The 23,235-nt window shown below is 41.5% G+C and overlaps 1 protein-coding gene across 3 annotated transcripts in view; it reads right to left on the bottom strand.

Moving 5' to 3' along the window:
* Window positions 1-23,235, bottom strand: part of EPB41L4A (erythrocyte membrane protein band 4.1 like 4A) — a 144,354-nt gene that overhangs the window by 11,690 nt on the left and 109,429 nt on the right. For 2 of the 3 annotated variants that reach the window (XM_086629342.1, XM_086629343.1), the window contains exons 13-17: window positions 18,514-18,595; window positions 14,226-14,309; window positions 11,642-11,755; window positions 9,747-9,794; window positions 5,579-5,656 (exon numbers count right to left, since the gene is read on the bottom strand). In XM_086629342.1, the coding sequence (XP_086485468.1) occupies window positions 5,579-5,656; window positions 9,747-9,794; window positions 11,642-11,755; window positions 14,226-14,309; window positions 18,514-18,595 (406 nt within the window). Of the gene's footprint in view, window positions 1-5,578; window positions 5,657-9,746; window positions 9,795-11,641; window positions 11,756-14,225; window positions 14,310-18,513; window positions 18,596-19,109; window positions 19,119-23,235 lie in introns of all 3 variants that reach the window. The other variant, XM_086629341.1, reaches the window with a different exon arrangement.

The following is a 23,235-nucleotide window of genomic DNA, read 5'->3' as shown; positions in this document are numbered from 1 at the left end:
CACCACTGTGTTTGAAGCCATGTTTCCACACTGACCATAAATGACCTCTTGTTAAGGGAGTTAATACATCATTTCTGCTCCGGTCCATTCTACTAATCTAGTAGATTAGCATCTACTGCTGTGTGGCAAGTACAGTCCTAAGTGATGCATTTATTTACCTCCAAGTATTTCATATTTCTACTCTGCCTCCTTTCTTCTACTTGTTGTAACAATGATGAACTCTGTTGTATGTTATTTATCTATTTAATTTGAGCAAAATACCAAAAATCTAAACATATAAAGTAGCATGGCAGCTATTAAAACAAGGAGCGTCAGCACAGTCAAAGTACCGTTTACCACGGCAGAAGTCTATTAGATGGAGATACGAAGCAATAAAGCATTCATTTTGCAAGGAAAGGTACGATGCTCACATTTAACAATGTAAAGGATGACCAAGGTAACACAATCTCTACACAAATACACAAAATACATTATTTAGATGCAATGATCAAATCAAAATTATTTTTGGGCAAAATCTTCAGCTCTTTGACCACAGATATGACAAAAAAACCCACCAAAACAAAGTAGAAAGAAATTTAACTCAAAACCTAGACTTACTTCTATCTAAAAATATTTTTCACAAAAATGTGCTGCCCTTGTACTCCAAGTCCATTACAACTTTACTTTCATTCTTTTCACTTTTTGCTCCCACAAAGGAACAAGTTGATTTATGTCATATACAACAAAAATCCTTGTAACTGGTATGTGAAATAAATCCAATGGAGATTAATAGCTATCACAGCAACAAATTAGACATTGTTTACAGGAAGACTTTAAGGTAAAACAGAGTCATAAGACTATCATCGCTCATCTGTTGACTTAAGAGATGTTTTTACCCATTTCAGCTGATACGATAGCAAGCTACGTTTATGCAATGATAAATTCTCTTAAGACAAGCAACTCTGAAGACTTGATTCTTGAAATCTCATTCAAAATATTTGAGGGTAAAGTTATCAGTTAGGTACAATGTACAACGAGAGGCTCACTGGGGATGTGAAGGCCAAAGGCAGCCTTGGCTGCAGTGACCATGAGATGGTGGAATTCAGGACTTTGAGAGGAGCAAGGAGGGCAAGCAACAAGATCACAGCCCTGGCCTTCAGAAGAGCAGGCTCTGGCCTCTCCAAAGATCTCTGTGGAAAAGCCTAGTGGGATAAGGCCCTGGAGGAGAAAAGGGGCCCAAGAAAGCTTGTTAATATTTAAGGATCATCTCCTCCAAGCTCAAGAGAAGTCCATTCCAGCTAGCTGCAAGACAGGCAAAAATGCCAGGGGGCCTGCATGGACGAACAAGGATCTCCTGGCAAAGCTCAAACACAAAAACGAAGCATGCAGAGGGTGGAAGCAGGGGCAGCTGATGTGAGAGGAATACAGAAACATTACCCAATGGCAATGAGGTAACGTAGGGATGAGGTTAAGAAAGCCAATGCTCAAATGGAATTGAATCTGGCCAGGGATATCAAAGGCAAGAAAGTGGCCTTCTCTAAGTAGACACGTGACAAAAGGAAGTATAGGGGCCACAGCTGAATGAGGCAGGGGACCTGGTGACACAGGGCACGCAAAAGGCTGAGGTACTGAATGCCTTCTTCACCACAGTCTTAAATCACAAGACCTGCCAATCCCAAGCCTGAGAGACCAGGAGGAAAGGCTCAAACAAGGAAGACATAACCTTGGTGGAAGAGGATCAGGTCAGGGAAGACTTAAGCAAACTGGGCATATGTAAATCCAGAGGCCGATAGGTGTAGAGGGAGCTGCCTGATGCAATTGCAAGGCCTCTCTCAATGATCTTTGAATAATCACGGCGATTGGCAGAAGTGCCCAAAGACTAGGGGAAAGCAAATGTCACTCATGTCTTCGAGAAGGGCAAGAAGGCACACCTGGGGAGCTACAAGCTGGTCAGTCTCATCTCGATCTCCAGAAAGGTGAGGGAGCGGCTAATCCTGGAAACCATTTCCAGACATGTGAAGGACAAGAAAGTAACTAGGAGCCATCAGTATGGATTCACCAAGGGGAAATTATACTTTTTCAACTTGAGAAATTTCTACTACAAAATGACTGGCTTGGTAGATGAGGGGAGATCAGTCGATATTGTCTACTTGGACTTCAGGAAGGCTTTCGATGCTGTTTCCTCACAAGATCCTCATAGACAAGCTGTTGAAGTATGGGCTGGATGAACAGTCAGTGAGGGGCACTGAAAACTGGCTGAACAGCCAGGCCCAGAGGATGGTGCCCAGAGGCACAAAGTCTAGTTGGAGCCCAGTGACTAGCAGTGTACTCCACGGGTCAATACTGAGTCCAATCCCGTTTAACATCTTCATTAATGATCTGGATGACGGGGCAAAGTGCACCCTCAGCAAGTTTGTCGATGACACCAAAATAGGAGTAGAGGCCAATACACAAGAGGGTCATGCTGCCATCCACAGGGACCTGGACAGGCTGGAAAAATGGGCCAACAGGAACCTCATGCAGTTCAACAGGGGAAGTGCAAAGTCCTGCACCTTGGGAAGATCAACTCCAGGAACCAGTAGATGCTGGGGGCTGCCCAGCTGGAAAGCAGCTTTGCAGAAAAGGACCTGCAGATCCCAGTGGGCACCAAGGTGAACATGAGACAGCAACATGCTCTTGCAGCAAAGAAGGCAAATGGTATCCTGGGCTGCATTAGGCAAATTATTGCCAGCAGGTCGAAGGAGGTGATCCTTCACTGCTACTCAGCACTGGTGAGGCCGCATCTGGAGTGCTGTGTCCAGTTCTGGGCTCCTTGGTACAGAGAGACACAGACATACTGGACAGAGTCCAGCAAATGGCCACCAAGACAATGAAGAGACCGGAGCATTTCTCCTACGAGAAAAGGTGGAGAGAGCTGGGAATGTTCAGCCTGGAGAAGAGAAGGCTCAGGGGGATCTCATTGGTGTGTATAAACACCTGCAGGAAGGGTGCAAAGAGGACATAGTCAGGCTCTTTTCAGTGTTGCCCAGTGACAAGACCAGAGGCAATGGGCACAGACTGAAACACAGGAGGTTCCCTCTCAACACCAACAAGCACTTTTTCACATTGAGGGTGACTAAGCACTGGCACAGGTTGCCCAGGGAGGTGCTGGAGTCTCCATCCTCGGAGATACTCAAAAGCTGGCTGGGACTGGTCTCAGGCAACTGGCTCTAGGTATCCCTGCTTGAGCAGGGGAGTTGGGCCAGATGACATCCAGAGCACCCTGTCAACCTCAACCATTCAGTCATTCTGTGACTCTAACCAGACGTATCTTTTAAGTATAGTCAAGTGGAAGACTATGCTCCTGTACATGTTGTCTACCAGTTTACTGTATTTTTATCCACACAATAAATTTTGACCACAGCATTAAAAAAAGCATATAGGTTTCTTCCATGATTGAAATATGCTCATATCATAGGTTCTTCCTTAATTTCATATGAACATCTGCTTAGGATAAAACATTCGTATGATGGAGTGAAACCTCAAAGACTGATTAAGATCAAGTAAAGAGTTTCTCCCTAACCTTTCTGCAGTGTTCAGAAGTTCTCATCTGCATTTCTGCTTTTCTCTGATAATTTGTTTTTATCTGATAAATAGTCCACAGTGATCTATTCTCATGCAAACCATAAATTCTACTCTTCTATGATCAGAAGCAGATTCTTTTGGATAATGTGAGTATTCAGTCATTTTATTCCAATAAAACAATACAACTTTGTGTCTTCTTGTGCCAGGGATTTGATTATCGTACTGGGAAATAAATTAGTATTAATCCATGCAACAGGTAAACTTGAGTAACAGCAGTTGCCAGCCTCAATATATTGTCTCATTTAACCCTGTTAGGGCTGGCGCACCTCTGCTAACAGGAAAGCGATTCAGTGCCTGTGCAGTTTCAGCTTATTGTATTCCTGCTGAGGCTGCTAACAAAATACAGAAATTCATTATGACTCGTGGTTTTCCTGCACCTGATGACAAGGAGCAAGTCTCCGACCTCCAGCTCATTTAGTACTTGTTTACTTTAACATTGATAAAGACTTTTGATCTGGTCTGATTTCAAGTGACCACCTAAGAGTAAAAGATGCCGCATCATTCACATTTTTGATATATCTTACATTTCTGAAAATGTGAAAAACACAATCCACACAAACTGATTTATTTTCTTTTTAATTTTAAGCACTTTTCCATGAGGTGAGGAAGGGTTAGTAAAGGCCCTTTTACTCTTCAGAAAATGATAAGCAGTACTTAATCCTTCCTACAATTCAATCTTTATATTTCAAGAAGCTCTTAAAAACATTCTTATGGTCAGTCTCTAATTTCCTTCACTTGCTTGTGGAGCCCCCTGAACAAGAAGTTTCACCAGAGAAAAAAAACTGGTAAGAGTGTTCTAAGAGAAAGGGATGCAAATTACCATCTACCTACTGATCACTGAAACTATACTTAGCATTTCATTCAGAGTTCACCTGGAAAACGAATCTTCCATGCACACTAGGTTATTGTTAGCCACGTATCTCACAAGACTGTGCTCTGATTTAAATAAACTCTGAAGAAATCTCATGGCTCAGCTATGCTTATACCAGCTCATTTGTATGTCACAAGATTTTTTAGCGTCTCTTTAACTACTGCAAGTCAGGCTTAAAATATTACTGTACTGCATACTTCTGCAGCACTATCTAGCATATAATTATTTTCAAAAGCTTCCAAATATCTGAAAATCATTTATCACTCATAGTACTGCATGTGAGACAACAGGAAACTATGGCAGCTTGTGCAGACAGCTTCTTAGAAAATTTGCCTTAAACAATTCCTCTTTTGTCCAGTGACAGTTCTCTTATGCTCTGTTTGTGCATTTTCAAAAATACATTTTCATAAATAACTCTCAAATGCACTTATCTTGAGCGCAACATGAAAGTTGCAGTTTTAAAGGAAATTTTTTGCTACAATGAATCAAGTGTCATGCTAACTTTTCCATATCAGCAACAAGAAAAATAAATAGAATATAAAAACCAAAACTTGCTAGCATCACTTGACGTTAACTACTGCTGTCCTATTAAAAGCTGACGCTGTACACATTTTAATTTATAGCCCACATTTTACATTTTGGAAAAAAAAATATAAAATTAAATGCATGCATTTAAAAACAATACTGAGTTTCAGATCTATTGAAATATTTTGACTCTTCTCCTCAAAAGATTATTTTCTGCTAGAATTCTGCACTTGAACTTTTTGAGATATTGAAGTATACGCTGTGAATATCTTGTCATCCCCATTATTCACTTTATTTGCATTAATATTGCAAGTCTTTTGTAAATGTGCCCCATATTTGATTTTGCAGTTTATTAATGAGCTCTTCTCAAGCAACAGAAGGGTATGCATTCATTGCATCCACCTATGTTGTATGTTGCCAATTATCTCTCCTCTTATTCAAAAAAGGATCTTAAACTGCCTAAAGAGGACTATATATGTATAAAACATGTTGGATTCCTTTTTCTAGGTCTATCTCAGAAAAGTCCATCTCCATTTGTTTGTATTTCATGTCTCCATGTCCAAAATATATCAAGGTTACCTGTTTCTCTTCTTTCGATGCTCTCTGTTGGAATTTTCAGATTCACTGCCACTGCTGGTGTTACAGCGAGATCGTGATCTGGAGAGGAAAAAAGCAACATCTCAAGGTGAATTTATCTACTAACATCTGAAGTACTGAAGTTCTAAACAAGGAATGAACAGGACTGCAAAGACATTGCTAGGAAAATCAGAATTAAAAGACTCTAGAGGGCTTGTCTATACCTGAAAGTCATATTTTCTTTTTTTCATTAATTGATTGGGAATAACTGCTTTGAAGGTAGTGCACCCAGAGCACAGAGTCAGGTGAGTGCTATTTTCCTGCTGAATCATTGCACTGCATTTTTGTTTGTTTGTTTTATTCTACTTTATCTCTCAGCAATCTTTGTGTATATGCCAGAGTGTAATGTTTCTTCAAGGTGTGAAATGTTTTGTCTTTAAACTGTATGCATTCTGGCTCTTTTCTTCTTGCGTATGGTGGGACACCCAACAACACACTAATTCTGGTTTTGCAGGCAAAACAAAATCCTCACCAGATTCACCTTTTGCTATCCACCTGAACTTCCATCTGGCTTCTAATAAGTGTGTATGATTCTTCAAGTGTCAGGCAGTATGGAAGAAACACCACCAACACTGTGATTCTACTGATCGTTACAAACAGAGAAAGGCTGAAGTGCATACTGTGGCAGGTCTGTTTATCCGCACAGCTTTGGGGTGACCCGATGCACAGCTACAAAGATGATGCATCATGTGAGGAAGAAGAAATACAGCAGTTAGTTCTGTATCACCTCTGACTGTGAAGCTTCAAATGGTAAGGTGACATTTATGGCTCTGATTATTTATTACTGAAAAAGACTCATGGAACAGGCTGATGCTCAACTTCCAAGAAGAAAATAGGTGTATGCCTACATACAGGCAAACTTCTTTCAGTAGAGAGAAGTGCTTGGGCACTACTATTTGAGACTCTTAGGCCACTACTATTTGAGACTCTTAAATCCTTGATTGCCACCAATCAACATTTCGGAGCAGGCAGACCAGCTGTCAGGGCTCTGGTCCTAGAAACCAGGAGTCTGTTACTGTACCACTGGGCTAGGTACTAAAACACAGCACTCGTCAAAACCTGGTCTAGACTATTCTTTGGTGCGATGATGGTGTCTGAATGCCTCCAAAGAAAGATGCGTTTCTCTGCGGCACTGACGGTCCAGCCAGTTAATGGGGAAAGTTGGCCGATAGTAGCATGAGCGGCCTAGAAGGACTTAGGGTATCAGGAGTTAGAATCAGTCATGATTTTGCTGCAATGGAAAACAGAAGTTTTCTTCTGAGGTCTCTGGGCATGAAATAGGAGATATAAGGGGATGACCCCTGATGCTGCTGGCAGAGACAAGTACTTTCTGGTGCCTCCTGGTTCTTCTTTTCCTCTTTGATGAGCCACTTTCGTAAGAGAACAGGTTTGGTAAACTACACTCCAAACAAGCTGAGGAGTGAAGGCAGTTCATTAGGTGGTAACAGTAAGGAGAAGCATTTCATGACAAGGTTGGAAGCTATTGAGAAGCAGCTGCTCACTGCATGTTCTAACAGTTTAGGGAGAATAGCCCAAACAGAATGAGAGTAGATGAGAGACACTTCCTAGGGAACAGAATAGCTGCGGTGTGGACTTCTCCGAAGTGTCCCATCTGATCAGGGACACATCACTCTACCCTCTGTCTCCGAAACTAGGACACTGTTATAGATGTCCTTCTGATAGAGCTGAGTCTCACAAATTTGCCCATAATAGCAGTGAATTATCAAATTCCTGTGTCATTAAAGTCCACGGAGTCTGTTTTTCCCCCTCTTCCAAAGTAGGAAATAATTAACTCAAATAGCTCCAATTCAAACAGAATTTTTTTTTAAAAATAGGACAATCAAAGCCTAGGAAAATCAGTTCAACCCAGCTTGTCTATAGGGAATAGGCTTGGAAGAGTGAAATTTCCCCAGAGGAGAAGTAGAAACCTCTCCCCATCCTGAAATTTCATGGCTCATAATTTGAAGTCATTGAGAGGCTCAGGATAGCCAGTTTGCTGGGTAAAAGTACACACTTCTGAGTAAAGCTGAAAGTGGGGATAAGAAAGATGTATGTTACTACAGAACAATGTAACCCCAAAGGAAGAAGGAAGATTAAAAGACGGTGTTCAAAAGGTATTGGCTCAAGCACTTTCAGAGAGTTCAGAGCAATAAATGCCCCAGAACTGCAGCAGACCTTACATTCCCAAAATTACACCTTCTTTTGCCTGCAAATCTTATGAGATATTTAATAAACATTCCACTAATCTTGAATCTCTACATTATTAGGTCATCCAAGCAACACCATTCCTTCACATTTCCAGGTCATCGGAGCGACTCTGTTCTTTTACATTTCTCAACACTTCAAGTATTTTCTTACACTGATTTAAGCAATTTATCCCAGAAGGTACCACGGCAGCAAAAACCACAAGATAAAACATCCTATTTGCTCAAATTGAAGATAAGCCTTTCTCTAGCTTTTCAGGAATGGAAATCTGATCCACCTTTTGGATACTGCACATCACATTACCTTGTGTTCCCTGTCAGGAAAGCCCTTCGGGGAGAGACAGCAGGGCTGCTGAGCTGTCAGCTGAGTGGCAGCTGCTCACGCTGGCTGTCAGAATACTATCTTTCACTGAATATTAAACATCAGCTTTTACTGAACTGAATAAAATACCAAAAATGGAAACAAAGGTGGTTTCATAAGTCAGGTGCAAGAACACATAAAATCATCCTCATCTCTGACAGCTACAAAGCACCTTTCATCCTTTTCTCAAGTCTTCTTGGTCATGCAAATATATGTGATATTTTGTAGGTGGTATATCTATGCCTGATGCAAAGGGCAAGAAAGAAGGCATAGTCAGTTTGGCAAGAGAGACAGAACAAATACAACCCAGGAGGGGACCTGGGGGGTGGGTTGCAGGATTTGGTATTTTAGAGAAACAATTGACAGAGAAGGCTCATATTCTGGTGCAGAGACCCTTTCTGATTAAAATGAGAGAAAAGTAGTAAAATTGTGAGGAAATGGAGAAGGTCTATTCCAATATACAATAAAAAAAACCCCAAAACATACAGCTGTAATGTAATACAGCAGGCACAGCCTTGGGGAAGAGGTCTGTTCTGAGCACTGGGGTTTTCCACCCGAGATACGTAACTAAATCCTCTCAGTTTTATATGTTGGACATGCACCATGGGACTATCACTGGGAGCATGTAACAGTAACACCCTTCAGAAAAATAATCTGTTATTTTATAATAGGTGAAAACTACATGAGCACTTTCCCTGACTTCCTGTGATTGTCCCTGAGATGTTTGTATCTCTGCCAGAGCTCCTTTCCCATGCTGCAGCAGTGAATCAGATCCTGGGAGTGCCTCCTCTCCTTTGAAAGCTTCAAGAGACTCTGACATTGAAATGGACTGTACTGTCTCCTTTTTCCAGCAGCCAGGGCAAGAGCACACGAGCAAGGAGAAGCACAGCACAGAGTCATGGCTGGCAGATGTGGCACTAGAGAACTCCAGATGCAAAAATCTGTCAAAAGCTGAAGATATTGAAGGGCACACCCGAATTCACATCAACATTTTATTTGGAAATGTGACAACTAGTCAAGACTGCACAGGATTAAAAAAAAAAAAAGCAGCTTAGGAAAAAATTCAGCTGAAAATGTGCAAGACAGTGACAAGACTGTAAGTTGCATATGCCTCTGCACCTACCTTTTGCAGGACAATTAATCTCAAATGATAGTACACTTGCTTTCAAACCAGATTAATTAGAAGTGGACTGGGAGGCTGGAGAACAGGAAACAAAATCTGCAGATGCAAAATCCAAAAAGCTAAACCTTCTGGAACTGACTTTCAAGTTGCAGACAAGCCTTTTAGTAAACTTCCACAAACTAGCATGGTGTAGTAACAACGTGCAATGCAGCCTGGAGGAATTTTGTGCTGTGATGAGGTTATGCTACTGAGCGCTTCAGTAAAAGTAAGATAGGAAATTAAAAACTAAATAAGCAGAACACAACAAGTCTTTTAAACATTTAAGAAGACGGAGGCAAAGGAAGAACAGGAGAGGATGCAGGAACTAAAATATGATCGGTACCTTTGCTATAATTTCATAGCTGCTATAGATTATATATTTACCTTCTCCTTTGCTTTAAATCTGAATCTTCGCCACTGTTTTGATTTTTCCTGTGACATTAAGGAAGTTTTAATGAACACCATCGGGTCACTTAACGCAAACACACAAAAACTCCCATTTTTTTTAAATAAAAAACAAACTTTACAAAGGTTTTTTTTTTCAATATGATTTAAGGCAGAGAAAAAAGGGCATATGCTTGTTTTAAGCTTTTCAGGACACCTCTACAATAAGCTGCGAAGGCATGATCCCAGTCAAGCTCTCACTGCAAACCCCTGATTTGCAAGGTTAGGACGGTATGCTAGCCTTTAGAGTTTCCTACTGCTTCCAGCAAAGCCTGACATTTTCCTCTTAATTCCAGTAAAGAGCACATAAACAACACAGCTATTGTTGTTAAACAGTTGAAAAAGGAAAGTGCATGAATAAAACTAAGATTCAGGAAGACATAATTAGGTTAGAATCTACCTACTATTGTCAGTCTTCACAGTCTCACAGGTCAGATAAGACTTTTAAAAACATTTTGTTGATGTGGTGGCCCACGAGAAAACTTGACCACCTGTTCACCCAGTAGATCAGCCAAATACAAATCCCAGATGATAAACACCTAGCATCTCAAAAACTTTCCTACTGCATAGTACACAAACACTGTCCTTTTCTTGGTACAAGACAGTTTTGCACTACACATCTCTCTATTCCTTTGTTTTTACAGAGCCCAACAAGTCCTTCTGACAACTAAGCTAGCAATGAAGCAGAAAACCCATTCAGGAAACACACTGCTATTAACACTTACACGGGCTTTATCCAACAGGGTAAATCAACATAACTCTATTGACTTAGAGAGATTTGACTGCACTGATTTACTCAGGCATAAGGCCACTAAGCATATGCCAAGAGTGAGCTTCTTCACTCCTGTTCCAGACAGCTAATGGTAGATAAAATGTCTGGAGCAGCTCAGAAACCTCACAAATATAAAAGCTCCACATCTAAATACATTTCCTCATAGACATAGCTGTATCTTCAGAGATTCCTTTGCAAACCCTGTCTTTGAAAGCCAAATAGGTAATCACTTCAGATATGTCAGAAGGAGATGTAACTCCAAAGTGCTGGCTCCTAAGGCAGTCTTAGAAGACTGCGATCAACATGGCACTGTAGCTATGCTTGTCTATACTTCACTGCAGATCACAGCACCAGGTACCTTAGTGACGAAATCAGCTTCTTAGCAGGACAAATCATCCCAGGTAACATCTAGTCTCTCAAAACTGTATCTCTTCAGAACTGTTCCTGTAATTTGCATTTTGGACATACACCAGGACACACAGAACAGAATCTTCATCCACTTAATTTTACTTCTCTAACTTACTCAATTCAGCATGTACCCATTAAAAACACATCAAGTATCTCATAGTTGTATTTTTGCTGGCACCCTCTCTAATGTAAAGCAGTTCACACACGGGACTGTTGAAGACAGCTTTACGGCTCATTCGTTTAATCTTTGTCACACTTAAAGCAAAGCAATGTACTTAAAACAAAATACTTCTCTGTATTAGAAGCTCATCGTCAAGCAAGCAACATCCATCAATCCTTTCCTTCACAAGGGAAAGATAGCAGCAGCAACTAAAAGGATCTTGCACGTGTCAATAATGCAATTTCTCATCTTTTCAACATCATTTTCCTAGTACCCAGAACAGTACACCAGCAAAAAGCCTGACCAAACCTTCCTTTCCAAAAGTAAATCTGGTATTCTTGCTGAGTTTTTTTTTGGACTAACAACTGGCTCCTACAGAACCCCTTTTCCCAGGACCCAGTTGCATCTCCAAGAGCCTTTACTGAACACAGAGCATGCAGGATCTCAAGCCTTCTACTGTGAGAAGCTAACAGCAATTAACCCCAATGCTCTTACCTCCTCCGGACTGGCTGCCCAGACTCATTCTCGCTGCCACCTGATGGGTTCCGTCGACGAGAGTAAGGAAACTTTGGCGATTTATTGCGGTCACTGGGAGAATTATACAGCCCACTAGGGTTAAAAAGGAAAAGCAAACAGTCACCTTTAAAACTTTCAGCAGAGGTAGGTCAGCTATCTGAGATTCAGTCTACAAAAATTAGAAGGCTCACATATGCACACTTATATATTTATTCAGCTATAAACGCATGTGTGTGTGTTCGTGCTGTGTAAATATAGATGGTACTGCTTTCCAGCACTAAATATTTCACACTGAACCTTGAAAATGTAGGAGAGAGACCTCTCACCACTGCCAAGCCAACAGCTCTAAGCTTACAAAATGTACAACCAAGTATATACATACTCTTTCAGCATAATAAAATTTCTGTGCTTTAGTATGAAACTAGGCATTCAAATGCACCTCTGTTCTTTATGTTTTCCATGGATATAGGTATGAAAATGGTGTTCCTATTGTGACGTACATCTTCTTCAGAGAGGTAATGCTTGGGATGGTGTAACAATTTTAGCTGTAGCTCTCTGCTGTTCATCCACGCAGCCCTCTGCCAATGGTCTGGAGGTGTTTCAAGCATCAGGTTACGTACTTAAGCCTGGATGGGGCTCAATCGCTTGGGTTGTTCCTGAATTAGAAGTAGACTATGAAATGCGTATATAGATTATCCTGTGATACCCTCATACAGAAGTGTAAGCCTGCGATGGAGTCCATATCAACTCTAAGCTAGTCTACTGATGTTCCACAACTTTTTGGAGGAAGGATGCTAAACTCAACCACATATCTTTAGCTAACATTTCTTAGCCCTTTTCACAACAACTATGTAGTGAATATGACATTCTCACCAAGTTCCAGATAATGTATTTCTTTCTGCTTTCCTAAAACCCTCTGGCCTTCAAATTGGATACATTCTCCTTCACCTGCTTCTGCAGACTGCTGATTACAGCACTGGTCTGCATAGTTGAAAAGCTGCCATAGTTCATCTCCATAAGAATTATTAACAGACGCTGTGAAAGCCTCTGTGCAGTATACAGTCTGCTTATGTGTCTAAAACTGCACAGTCCTTTAGAACAGATGGATTTCCAAAAACTCAACCTGACCATTCTTTGGCTCCTAGGGGATCAAACTTCCTGCTATTCTGAGAACAGTTTTAACACTGGAGCCATAATGTGACAAGCTGACACCATTTCTTTAAAACTCACAAATAAACGTCTATTGTAGCAAGAGAATATTTGCACACTGCCTTGTCCTTACTCTGAAAACTCTTGATGTTTACAGAAGGAGCACACAAGGTAAATCATCGAGGTGCCCCAAAAGACACATTATGTATAGATGTGAACCATCACATAAAAGCAGGACCATACTGGATTACACTTAATGTGCCGTCTAGTTTAGTGGCCTGTTTTCAACAGTGCCTGTAAGCAACCACCTACAGGAAGCAAGAAGTTGAATACGTATTACAGCTCCCCAGTGCGCTCTCCGTCTGCTGGTATCCTGGCCCAGGGGACTTACTGAGCCAGCTGCTACACCTCTGTCTTCAGAAACCCTTGGGGACTTCTCTTGCATGACTCACCCAGCTTCTCTCAGGAATCCACTAACTTCCAGCATCCCTTCTAAAGCAGGATCACAAGTCTCCTGCTCACGGTGAGTCACTACTCACTGCCTTTCTCAACGCTTTTAAACCACCTCCAAAAGCTTCATCTGAAGATCTCAAATTCTTAATGCCAGAAAAATAGAATCCTGATCTCTTTCTCCTTTCTCTGTATTACTCATGATTTTCTAGACCACATTCCCTGAAATGATCTCTTTCCCAGACTGAAGAAAGAGTCTCACCTGGCCTATGCTCCTTGTATAGATTTCCTGCATAGCCATTCACACCTTTGATTACCCTTGCTGCCCCTCTAAAAGCCTTTTATAAGGACATCAGAACTGCACTCACAGTTTATGGAGCAAATATGTGATCCACACATTTCTCTAATGGGATAATGCCGTTCTCTTGCTTTCCTAATTGCTCATTGTTTTTCTGACTGCTACATAGTTGATGTTTTCATGAAGTTATCCATCATTACTCCACAGCACTTCATTTTACTCAGAAATTCAGGGTTATTTTTTTGCCCTTATTTATTTGCCTCTCTTTACACTTACCGCCTCAACATCATCCACTGCCTGGTGACTCATCACTCATATTTTAGGGGTCTTTCTGCCAATCTTCACAGATGACTTTCACTCTCATTATCCTAAACAATTCTGTGCCATAATCAAATCTTATCACTCCTTTTCCAGGTCTTTGACAAATATACCCAACAGCAGAGGTCTATGAAGAGATCTCTGTGGAAAGCCACTGGTGACTCATCCACTGACCACTTCCTCCTACAGCTACTTTCCTAATTTTTGACTGATTATTTATCCATGACAGGACCTATCTTCTTATATGCAATACAGATTTATCATGACCCTGTTAATACATTAATACATTACATTAATATCCTTCAGCCTACTGCCATGGCATGATATTTACCATTGCCCTCGCCTTACCTCTGTGGGCCATTTTCCTCCCACGGTGTGCTTGTTTTACTTCTTTGGGTTTCTGGACTGTTTTCATTTTTCATCTTTTTAAAGCTAAATAGAAGTACAGATATATATATTTTTTTAAAACCCATAGTGTACAGATCACATGTTCTCTCCCTGACCTCTTAAAAATTTATCTTAAAACCATACCGTTATTACCGAGACCCACTCTGGCATATAGCTATTTGCCTGCTACGTGAAAGGGGGAAAACAGCTGCTATGTTGAAGAATCTCTCCTAGAAAGACAGACTGGAAGGAAAAAAACAAGACTTGAAAATCTGCTCTACAAGCTCATAATTATGGCTGCACTGAGTCAGAAAAATGGTCAATCTTGTCTCAGAATAAATGAGAACAGATGTTTAGGTAAAAAGTCTAACAATAGGGTAAATATACAATATGCATTCTTCCACGATATGCTGTTAAAAGATTATTGAACCAGAGGCTTTCTCTGCTTTTTATTACACATAGCTCTTGATGGAGCTTTCTTTCATGGACTTACTTAAACACTTATTGAACATTTTTTATTTTTTGGCATAAATAGTGCCTGGTAGCAGTATGTTCCAGTATTTAACTATGGCTCAAACAATTATTTCATTCCAAAACTTCCACCCTGTGTTCCTCACTAGTTCTGTGCTTACAGAAAGAAAAAGATCCCTATGAATGATGGTTCCCTAATCACAAACTCCACTCCCTAAGGATTTTTTTAATACATTTTTAACAACTGTCTCATCTCTTTTTGAAGTGAAAGAATCTCAGACTATTTAATCTCTTCCAGTACAGAAGTCACCACATATCTCTGATTATCCTTATCATACTTCTCTATCATCTTCCAGGTCTACAGTACCTTTCTTAAGATGGGAACAACAAAGGGGTGATAACTATTCGAAACATGACAGATCACAGGTTCAAAGAGTAGTATATACTTCTCATTCCTTCCCCAGTAACTCCTTATGTTTTCTTTTTGCTAGACACTGAGCGTAGATCTGACAATGTGAAAGAGCTGTTTTCACTGACTGGTGCAAGATGAAGTACCAGGACAGTTAAAATAGTCACCTGGCTTAAGACATATATCAGTGTCTGTAATTAGCCTCCCATTGTACTTACGGGAGATGAGGGGGTGAACAGCAGGATGCTTCAATTTCTCCTATTCCTACCATTCTCATAGTGTCAGGTTTAACAACTTCCAACTCATTAATGCTCCTAGATAGCCTGCTCACTGCCACTCCAGGCGCTGCAAGGTGGCTTCCAGCTGGAGAGCATGCTTCTGCACCCATCTTCTCGCCAATGGCTAGTCATGCTTTTCCTGAATCATCATCTCTAGAGCTCACTTCCTACACGAACAAGCAGTTCACCTGATACGGAAGTAGATAGCCACGTCGATTTGCACTCAGCTCTTCAAGAAGCATTACTGACAGCAATCCACTACAAGCATTAATACCATGTATCTTTCCAAAGTGCTACTTAAGCAGCAAAAAAGAGAGCTTTACAGATGCTTACAGATGAGGAGGATATAAGCCATAATTCTTTGCCCAGAGGAGGAGGTGACAGACTCAGCTTTATGGAGGAATCGTGGCTACTTAACTCACTAATCCACTTTTAACCTCAGCCTTTGGTTACTACAGGTCACTGAGTTAATCATTTAATTCTCATATAGTGAACAAAATGCAAAGCCACAGTAAGTCAGCAGGAAAAGAAATTAAATTATACTTTATCAGGTAAATCATTTTCTTAATACTGCACCCATTAATTATTAACTCATATGTGCACACAATCTCTTCCCAGTCTTAAAAATATGTGCTTACTACAGACTAAGCATGTAATTCAGGTAAATATGTTTTCGTCCTGGATTGCAAAAAGAAAACAGTTTTGCACAGCATAAACTACTGAAAAACACTTAGATTGAAGTTGGGCTTAAAGTAATTCGAGTAGTGTTCTCAAATCTTAAAAAAAGAGAGAGAGAAAGAAATTATCTTGGGAAGTGAATTCCCTGCATTAGATTCTTAAGTCATTATTCATTCTGAGCAGGCACACACTTTACAGCTAGAGAGCTACAGCATGGCAGCTCTTCAGATACTGGCATTATCTCCAGGAATGCAGTTGCAAAAGGGATTGAGTTAATTCAAAGTATTTGAAAAGGTTAAGATCTGCATTTCACGTGAGATTATTGTTGTTGGGCGTTTTTATGGTTTACCTTGAACTTACATCACTTATGCATAAGTGAACAACTATGTATCTCAACAGTGAATGAGATGCTAAACTACGAAAACTCAGCTTATAAGAGCTGCTGAAAGATGCTTTGCAAGCATGACTGACAACTAATGCGAGAATTACAGGATGGAGTAAGCTACCAAACTGTAAACACTTCACAAAGTATGTGTGCTGCCTATCACGCTACTAAGCCTGGCAGACCTGAAAGGTGTTTTACATGTGCAGACAGAGACACAAAGGAAAACAAATCAGTTTCTAAATAGAAAGCATGCAAGAAAAACAACTTCCCACACTTTTTTTGCTGGAAGTGACTAACACTACTTAAAACTGACTCTGTGAGAATCTGCCTGTGAATTGCTTTTAAACTGTCAAGGTAAGAAACTAAACTCAGAAACGTTGAAGCTGCCATATTGAGAGCCCTTTGTTTTGGTTCTTGCTCTACAACCTGCCTACCCATTTCTTTTTAACAGTTCATTGCTGAAAATTTATACACAGCATTCGGAGCACAAGCTGTAGTGAAGGGCTCCTATCTTTTCCCAATACAATCTTTGCGCTGTGGAATAAGGATACCTCTTGCTTCGTACCTTTCTCTCTCCTAACAAATCACAGAATTACAGAATGGCTGAGGCTGGCAGGGACCTCTGCATGTCATCTGGTCCAACTCTCCTGCTTACATGAGGTCACCTAGAACCAGGTACCCACAACCATGTCCAGATGGCTCTTGAATATGTCCAAGGATGGAGACTTCACCACCTCCCTGGATGACCTGTGCCAGTGCTCAGTCACCTTCACAGTGAAAAACGTTTCCTGATATTCAGATGGAAGCTCCTGTGTTTCAGTCTGTGCCCATTGCCTCTGGTCCTGTCACTGTGTAACACTGAAAAGAGCCTGCCTCTGTCCTCTGTGCACCCTCCTTTGTATTGTTTTCTGCTCAATGGCTTAGCTTCAGCATAACTGAGTGGCAAACTCACAAACGTTCTTTCAACCCATGATTTGTATTATTTTCTAAGGGCTAGCATATCTGATTAAATTTCCCTCAAACTGAGGAAGCAATTAAACTCAGCTCTTCTTCTCTTGGGCAACTGCTCTAAACATTAGGCAATAGGAAACACCATCTACCAAGTATATGCAGTAGATCTTTTAGACCCTTCTTCAGAGGTCAGTCCAGATACCTAGTATGTGAAGCCCACAGCTTCAATGGAGATAAAAGACCAGAGGTGCTGAGCTCAAAAAATCTTGTCAGGGCTACTGGGCATGCAGAGACAGACATTGCGGCAACTAAGCAAAAATGTCAGGTGCCAAGTTTTTGACTCACTGCTTTGTCAGACCACTCTTTTTTGATTCAGGCATCCAAATTCCATCTAAAATTAAGGGTGGGGATATAAATCCCCTTCTGAATCTGAGACCCACCTCTTTCTTTCAAATATGGCTAATAACCAGAGATGTGCACTTCAGCACTGACAATTAAACACAGCAGACCACAGAAATCCAGAGAGCTCTGGCAATTCATTGCTTCTAAGGATCAGGCACAAACACTTTGAGTTTTTTTCTGGATTTACCAGTGTAACAGGTAATGGACTGCAAGATTAACAGCACTGCTGGAAGAGAAGCCATGCCCAGCTCTTCCCTGCCCACACATCATAAGCAGAGCTTGCCCCATGCAGAGGCAAGACCTGTGCCCTGAGGACCCAGCCAGCCAGCCCACAGCTCCCAGGGGAGTGACACACAGGACTTCACAGGACTATACTGACCAATGCCCCTTGGGTCATTATCTAGCTTTTTTGTATTTAAAATTGAAACTGCCTTCTCATTAACCTGTCCTGATTTGCAGGTTTCCAAACTCTGTGCCACCTGGAACCCCTGTTCCAGGTTCCTCAGCAGATCAGGTTTTGTTAAAATGAAATACTGGGCAGACCTTCAACAGGAGATCAGACAGTCCTAAACTTAAGGCAGGACAAACTGCTACTAATGATTACTAAATGTGTTCCTCTACCCAATGCAATACACAAACTCTTAAAATTTGGAATGGAACTGCTGGTCTACGTACCTTTTCACAGGGGAAGGTGCAATAATTTTGGTAGTTCCTTCATTTTCCCCATTTGTTGTAATCTGGCTCGTATTCTTAGATCCTGAAAAAAAAAGGCACAAACAGAACAGTCCTGTAGCATGTATGTTTGCACACCTATTCAGCATAATCACCTGCTGCACACAGTCCAGCACGAGAAATAAAACGATACACAAGACATCTGGTACATGGTCAACTTGATAAGAGTGCATATAGTGATACGGGGATAGGTATAGGAGTAGGCATAAGACTACATAAGACTATATTAGCTATTATTTCTATGGATAGGTATAAGAATAGGCATAAGACGGCATAAGACTCTGGGAAATACACAGCTCTGTGAAATAGCTCTGTGAATTGCTAGAAGTTATCAAATACTAATCCCTGCTTTGAAACACTAACTACCCGAAAAGAAGGCCGGTAAGAGAGACAAAATAAATGATGGCAAGGTTGTAACTTGTGACCCATAGGGAGAAAAACAGACAAAGAGGAGAGATAAGGACTAACGAGAACTAACATTTGTCTTCAAGCAATAACAAGTAGGAGACAACCAGATGTCCACTCAAGGCCAGGGAGACGGTTTGGCTCTACAGGCCCAGCCAAAACAAGAGTTTTAGAGTTTTAGGGAAGAAGTGAAAACACACAGCGAGGAAGACCTATGGCCTTCATCCCAAAGACCCCTGCCCACGACCACCAGGAGGCGTGTCAAGGAGGAGCCTGAGGCGGATCCTGAGGTGGAGGCTATGGAAATGATCTCCAGGGAGAGACTGCCCTTTTGGGGGAGGGGGTGATGAGTATGTCTGTATAAATACAAGAAAAACTGCTACGGCGTGTGTGCACGTTTGTGGTGGAGCGATCCCCCGTGCACCCAGCGCTGCAATAAACATACCTACTTTACAACTTTCCGAGTTGTGGAGTCTGTTTCCGCACATCAATAGATCACACTTTTGTGTTTTATCCTTATTTATAGTTATACCACATTACAAGAAATTTTAACATAGGGGACATTCATTACTTTTCCACGAGACAGAGTTTGAAGCGGTTGTTCTCACAGGGATACCATGCTATTGCCACCAGAAGGGCATTCCCTGCTCAGTGACCAGTGAGAAGAAAGGTGTGAGGATAATACAGGGTATGAAAAAGCTTGGGAATCTCCAATGTAATAACTATGGCCTCTAAAACAAACCAAACAATTGTTAGATTAGATGGTAAAGCAAGATGAATATGTTTGTTCTAAGAAACCATTACAAACTGATGCAGCAAGACTGCAACACAACACTAATATATCCTAAATTATGATCAGGAAAATAGTAACTGTAAATCAATGGATTAGAAAGCTAATAATGTAAATAGAGAGAGACAATAAAGATACTCTGACAGAGACAGCTAAGGATCAGTTTCAATAAGTCAGAAACTTTTGGCCAAATATTTGAAAGTCATCTGCCTAGTTTCCAATTTTGTGCCCAATACTCTTTCCATATTGATCCTGCACTTTTTCACAGTGTTGGCACTTAATTTCCCACCTGAGCCATGAGAAGGAACCTGAAGAAGCAGGAGGAACATGCACTTTCCCCTCTTTTTGAGCCCACATATAACAGGCTTCAAAGAAACAGATTTGTGTATTCATGATATAGGGACACTGAGGGTCAATGGAATCTAAATATTGCATACTGGGTTAACGTCAAAGTAGTGTGATAAGATTATGCTCTACAGATGTATACAGCCCAGTATCATGAAGAAAAAAAAGAACTGTTCTGTTCAGCTTGGTGGGTAGTAATAGTCATCAAGACACGTTTGTTCCTACTGGTGCTATAATTTCAGTTTCCATGCTATGCTATCAATATTAATCTCTAATTTTTCTTCAGTTCACACATTCTCTTTCTATCCTACTGGCAATTTCAGTCATGTCTTACAAAACTGTTACCAACTCCAGAAACAGATGTTAAGTAAAACAACAAAGTAACATCACTTATGATGTACATCAGCTCCAGACAGGATTCTGAGCATGTTCATTAAAGATAATGAAGCAGATTGACTGAAGCTTATAAGACTGATAAGAAGAAAATACTATATCCTCTGGGCACAAGCAACAGCATCACAGCATTGTTAATATAGTGGTACAAACTCAAAATCGTTTTTGTTTGGCTAAAACTAAAATGTCATGTCTTAAAATAAGCTGTGGTGAGATTTTGCATTACAAGCTTTCTCCACAATCTCAGAGAGATATCCCAAGGCATCTTGTCTGGCCATCAGTTGCCTCTCCTACAGATTAAATCTGCTAGTCTTCTGCAGATGCCTCACATGATGCAGAGGGTCTCAAGTGGCATTAGTCACCTTCACTTAAGCAATTCAGCCAAGCCCTTTCTGTGTTTGACCACACCACTTTTAACGATGTAGTTTACTCATTTCCCTACTTAGTTTTTCAGAATAATGCCTGGCAGAGGAGGGGAGCAGCCTGGGTCCTGTCTTGTACAATATTTGCTCCTTCAAAGCACTTTGTGTTGTTTATGCAAGCATAAGCACTAGGAAGAATTTGGAATATTCTGAAGAAGGAAATGTAGAATTGGCATGGCTTCACAGACAGAAAGGAAAGGAAAGTTCTGACATTCTGAACGAATCCTCTATTTTATACAGTAGGAGACAACCAACTCTCCAGATTCTGTGAAGCATTATACATCTGTTCAGACAGTTATTTCCCGTTTCCAAGAACGAAGCAATATTTACACTGCTATGTGTAATAAGACCTGCTCAGTAATAAGACAGAATTACTGAACAAAAATTTTCTTGAATTAATCTGGATGAGAAAATGATGAGAAAAAGTAACCCCCATCTTCATTAAGGCCATGAAAGACTGCTACAAAAATTCTTTCTCTGACCTCCCACTCCCCTAGAGTGAAATTGGCGTGCTCAGCTGGCTCTCTGAAATGCCAGTACACCAATCCACACAGCATAGGGAATAAACAGGAGGAGTTAGAAATCTGTGTCGATCAGGGGGTTATGATCTGGTAGCACTTACTGAGACTTGGTGGGACAGCTCACACGACTGGAATGTGGTCATGGATGGCTATGTCCTCTTCAGGAAAGAAAGGCCAGCAAGACAAGGTGGTGGAGTTGCTCTTTACGTGAGGGAGCAACTAGGGTGCATTAAGTTCTGTCCGGGGGCAGATCAGGAGCAAGTTGAGAGCTTGCGGGTGCGAATTAAAGGACAATCTGGTGTGTGTGATACTGTTATTGGTGTCTATTACAGACCACCGGATCAGGATGAGGAGGTTGATGAGGCCTTCTACAGGCAGCTGACAGCGGTCTCGCAAATGCAGGCCCTGGGTGTCATGGGGGACTTCAACTATCCTGATGTCTGCTGGAAAGCCTACTCAGCCAGCCATCCACAGTCCACGAGGTTCCTTCAGTGCGTTGATGATAACTTCGTGATGCAAATGGTGGGTGAGCCTAGTAGGAGAGGAGCGCTGCTGGATCTTATTCTCACTAAGAAGGAGGGACTGGCTGAAGCGCTGAAGGTCGAGGGTAGCCTTGGTTGTAGTGACCATGAAATGGTGGAGTTCAGAATCTCATGTGGCAGGAAGAGAATACCTAGCAGAACTAGAACCCTGGCCTTCAGTAGGGCCAGCTTTGATCTTTTCAAACAATTGCTAGGAGAAATCCCATGGGACAGAGTACTAGAAGGTAAAGGGGCCCAAGATAGTTGGTTAGTCTTCAAGGACCTCTTCTTCTGAGCTCAAGACCGGTGCATCCCAACAGGTAGGAAGTCAAGAAAGGGCACCAAGAGATCTGCATGGTTAAATGGGGAACTGTTGGGCAAACTCAAGTGGAAAAAGAGAGTGTACAGATCATGGAAGGAGGGGCAGGCTGCTTGGGAGGAATATAGGTCTGCTGTCAGAGGATGTAGGGAGGCAACTAGGAAAGCTAAGACTTCCTTGGAATTAAACTTTGCAAGAAAGGTCAAGGACAACAGAAAGGGCTTCTTCAAATACATTGCAGATCAAACTAGCACTAGAGGCAATGTAGGCCCCCTGGGGAATGAGGAGGGTGCCCTGGTGACAGAGGATAAGAAGAAGGCAGAGTTACTGAATGCCTTCTTTGCCTCAGTCTATACTGCTGGAGGCTACCCTGATGAGCCCTGGAACCCTGAGGCTCCTGAGGAAGTCAGGATAGAGGAGGAGTCTACCCTGGTTGATGAGGACTTGGTTAGGGACCAGTTAAGCAACCTGGCCATCCATAAGTCCATGGGTCCTGATGGGATGCACCCACGGGTGCTGAGGGAGCTGGTGGATGTCATTGCCAGGCCACTCGCCATCATCTTTGCTAAATCATGGGGAACAGGAGAGGTGCCTGAGGATTGGAGGAAAGCAAATGGCGCTCCGGTCTTCACAAAGGGCAAGAAGGAAGACCCAGGTAACTATAGACCGGTCAGCCTCACCTCCATCCCGGGAAAGATAATGGAACAACTTATCCTTGGTGCTGTCTCTAGGCATATCAAGGATAAGAGGGTCATTAGGGGCAGTCAACATGGCTTCACCAAGGGGAAGTCGTGCTTGACAAACCTGACAGCCTTTTATGAGGACATCACCCAGTGGGTGGATGATGGTAGAGCAGCGGATATGGTCTATCTTGACTTCAGTAAAGCATTTGACACAGTCTCCCACGGCATCCTCACAGCTAAACTGAGGAAGTGTGGTCTGGATGATT

Source organism: Tauraco erythrolophus, chromosome Z, assembly GCF_009769465.1.
Source record: "Tauraco erythrolophus isolate bTauEry1 chromosome Z, bTauEry1.pri, whole genome shotgun sequence".
Lineage (NCBI taxonomy): Eukaryota > Metazoa > Chordata > Aves > Musophagiformes > Musophagidae > Tauraco > Tauraco erythrolophus.
Note: the sequence above shows the minus strand (reverse complement) of the source record. Positions and strands in the feature narration are given on the sequence as shown.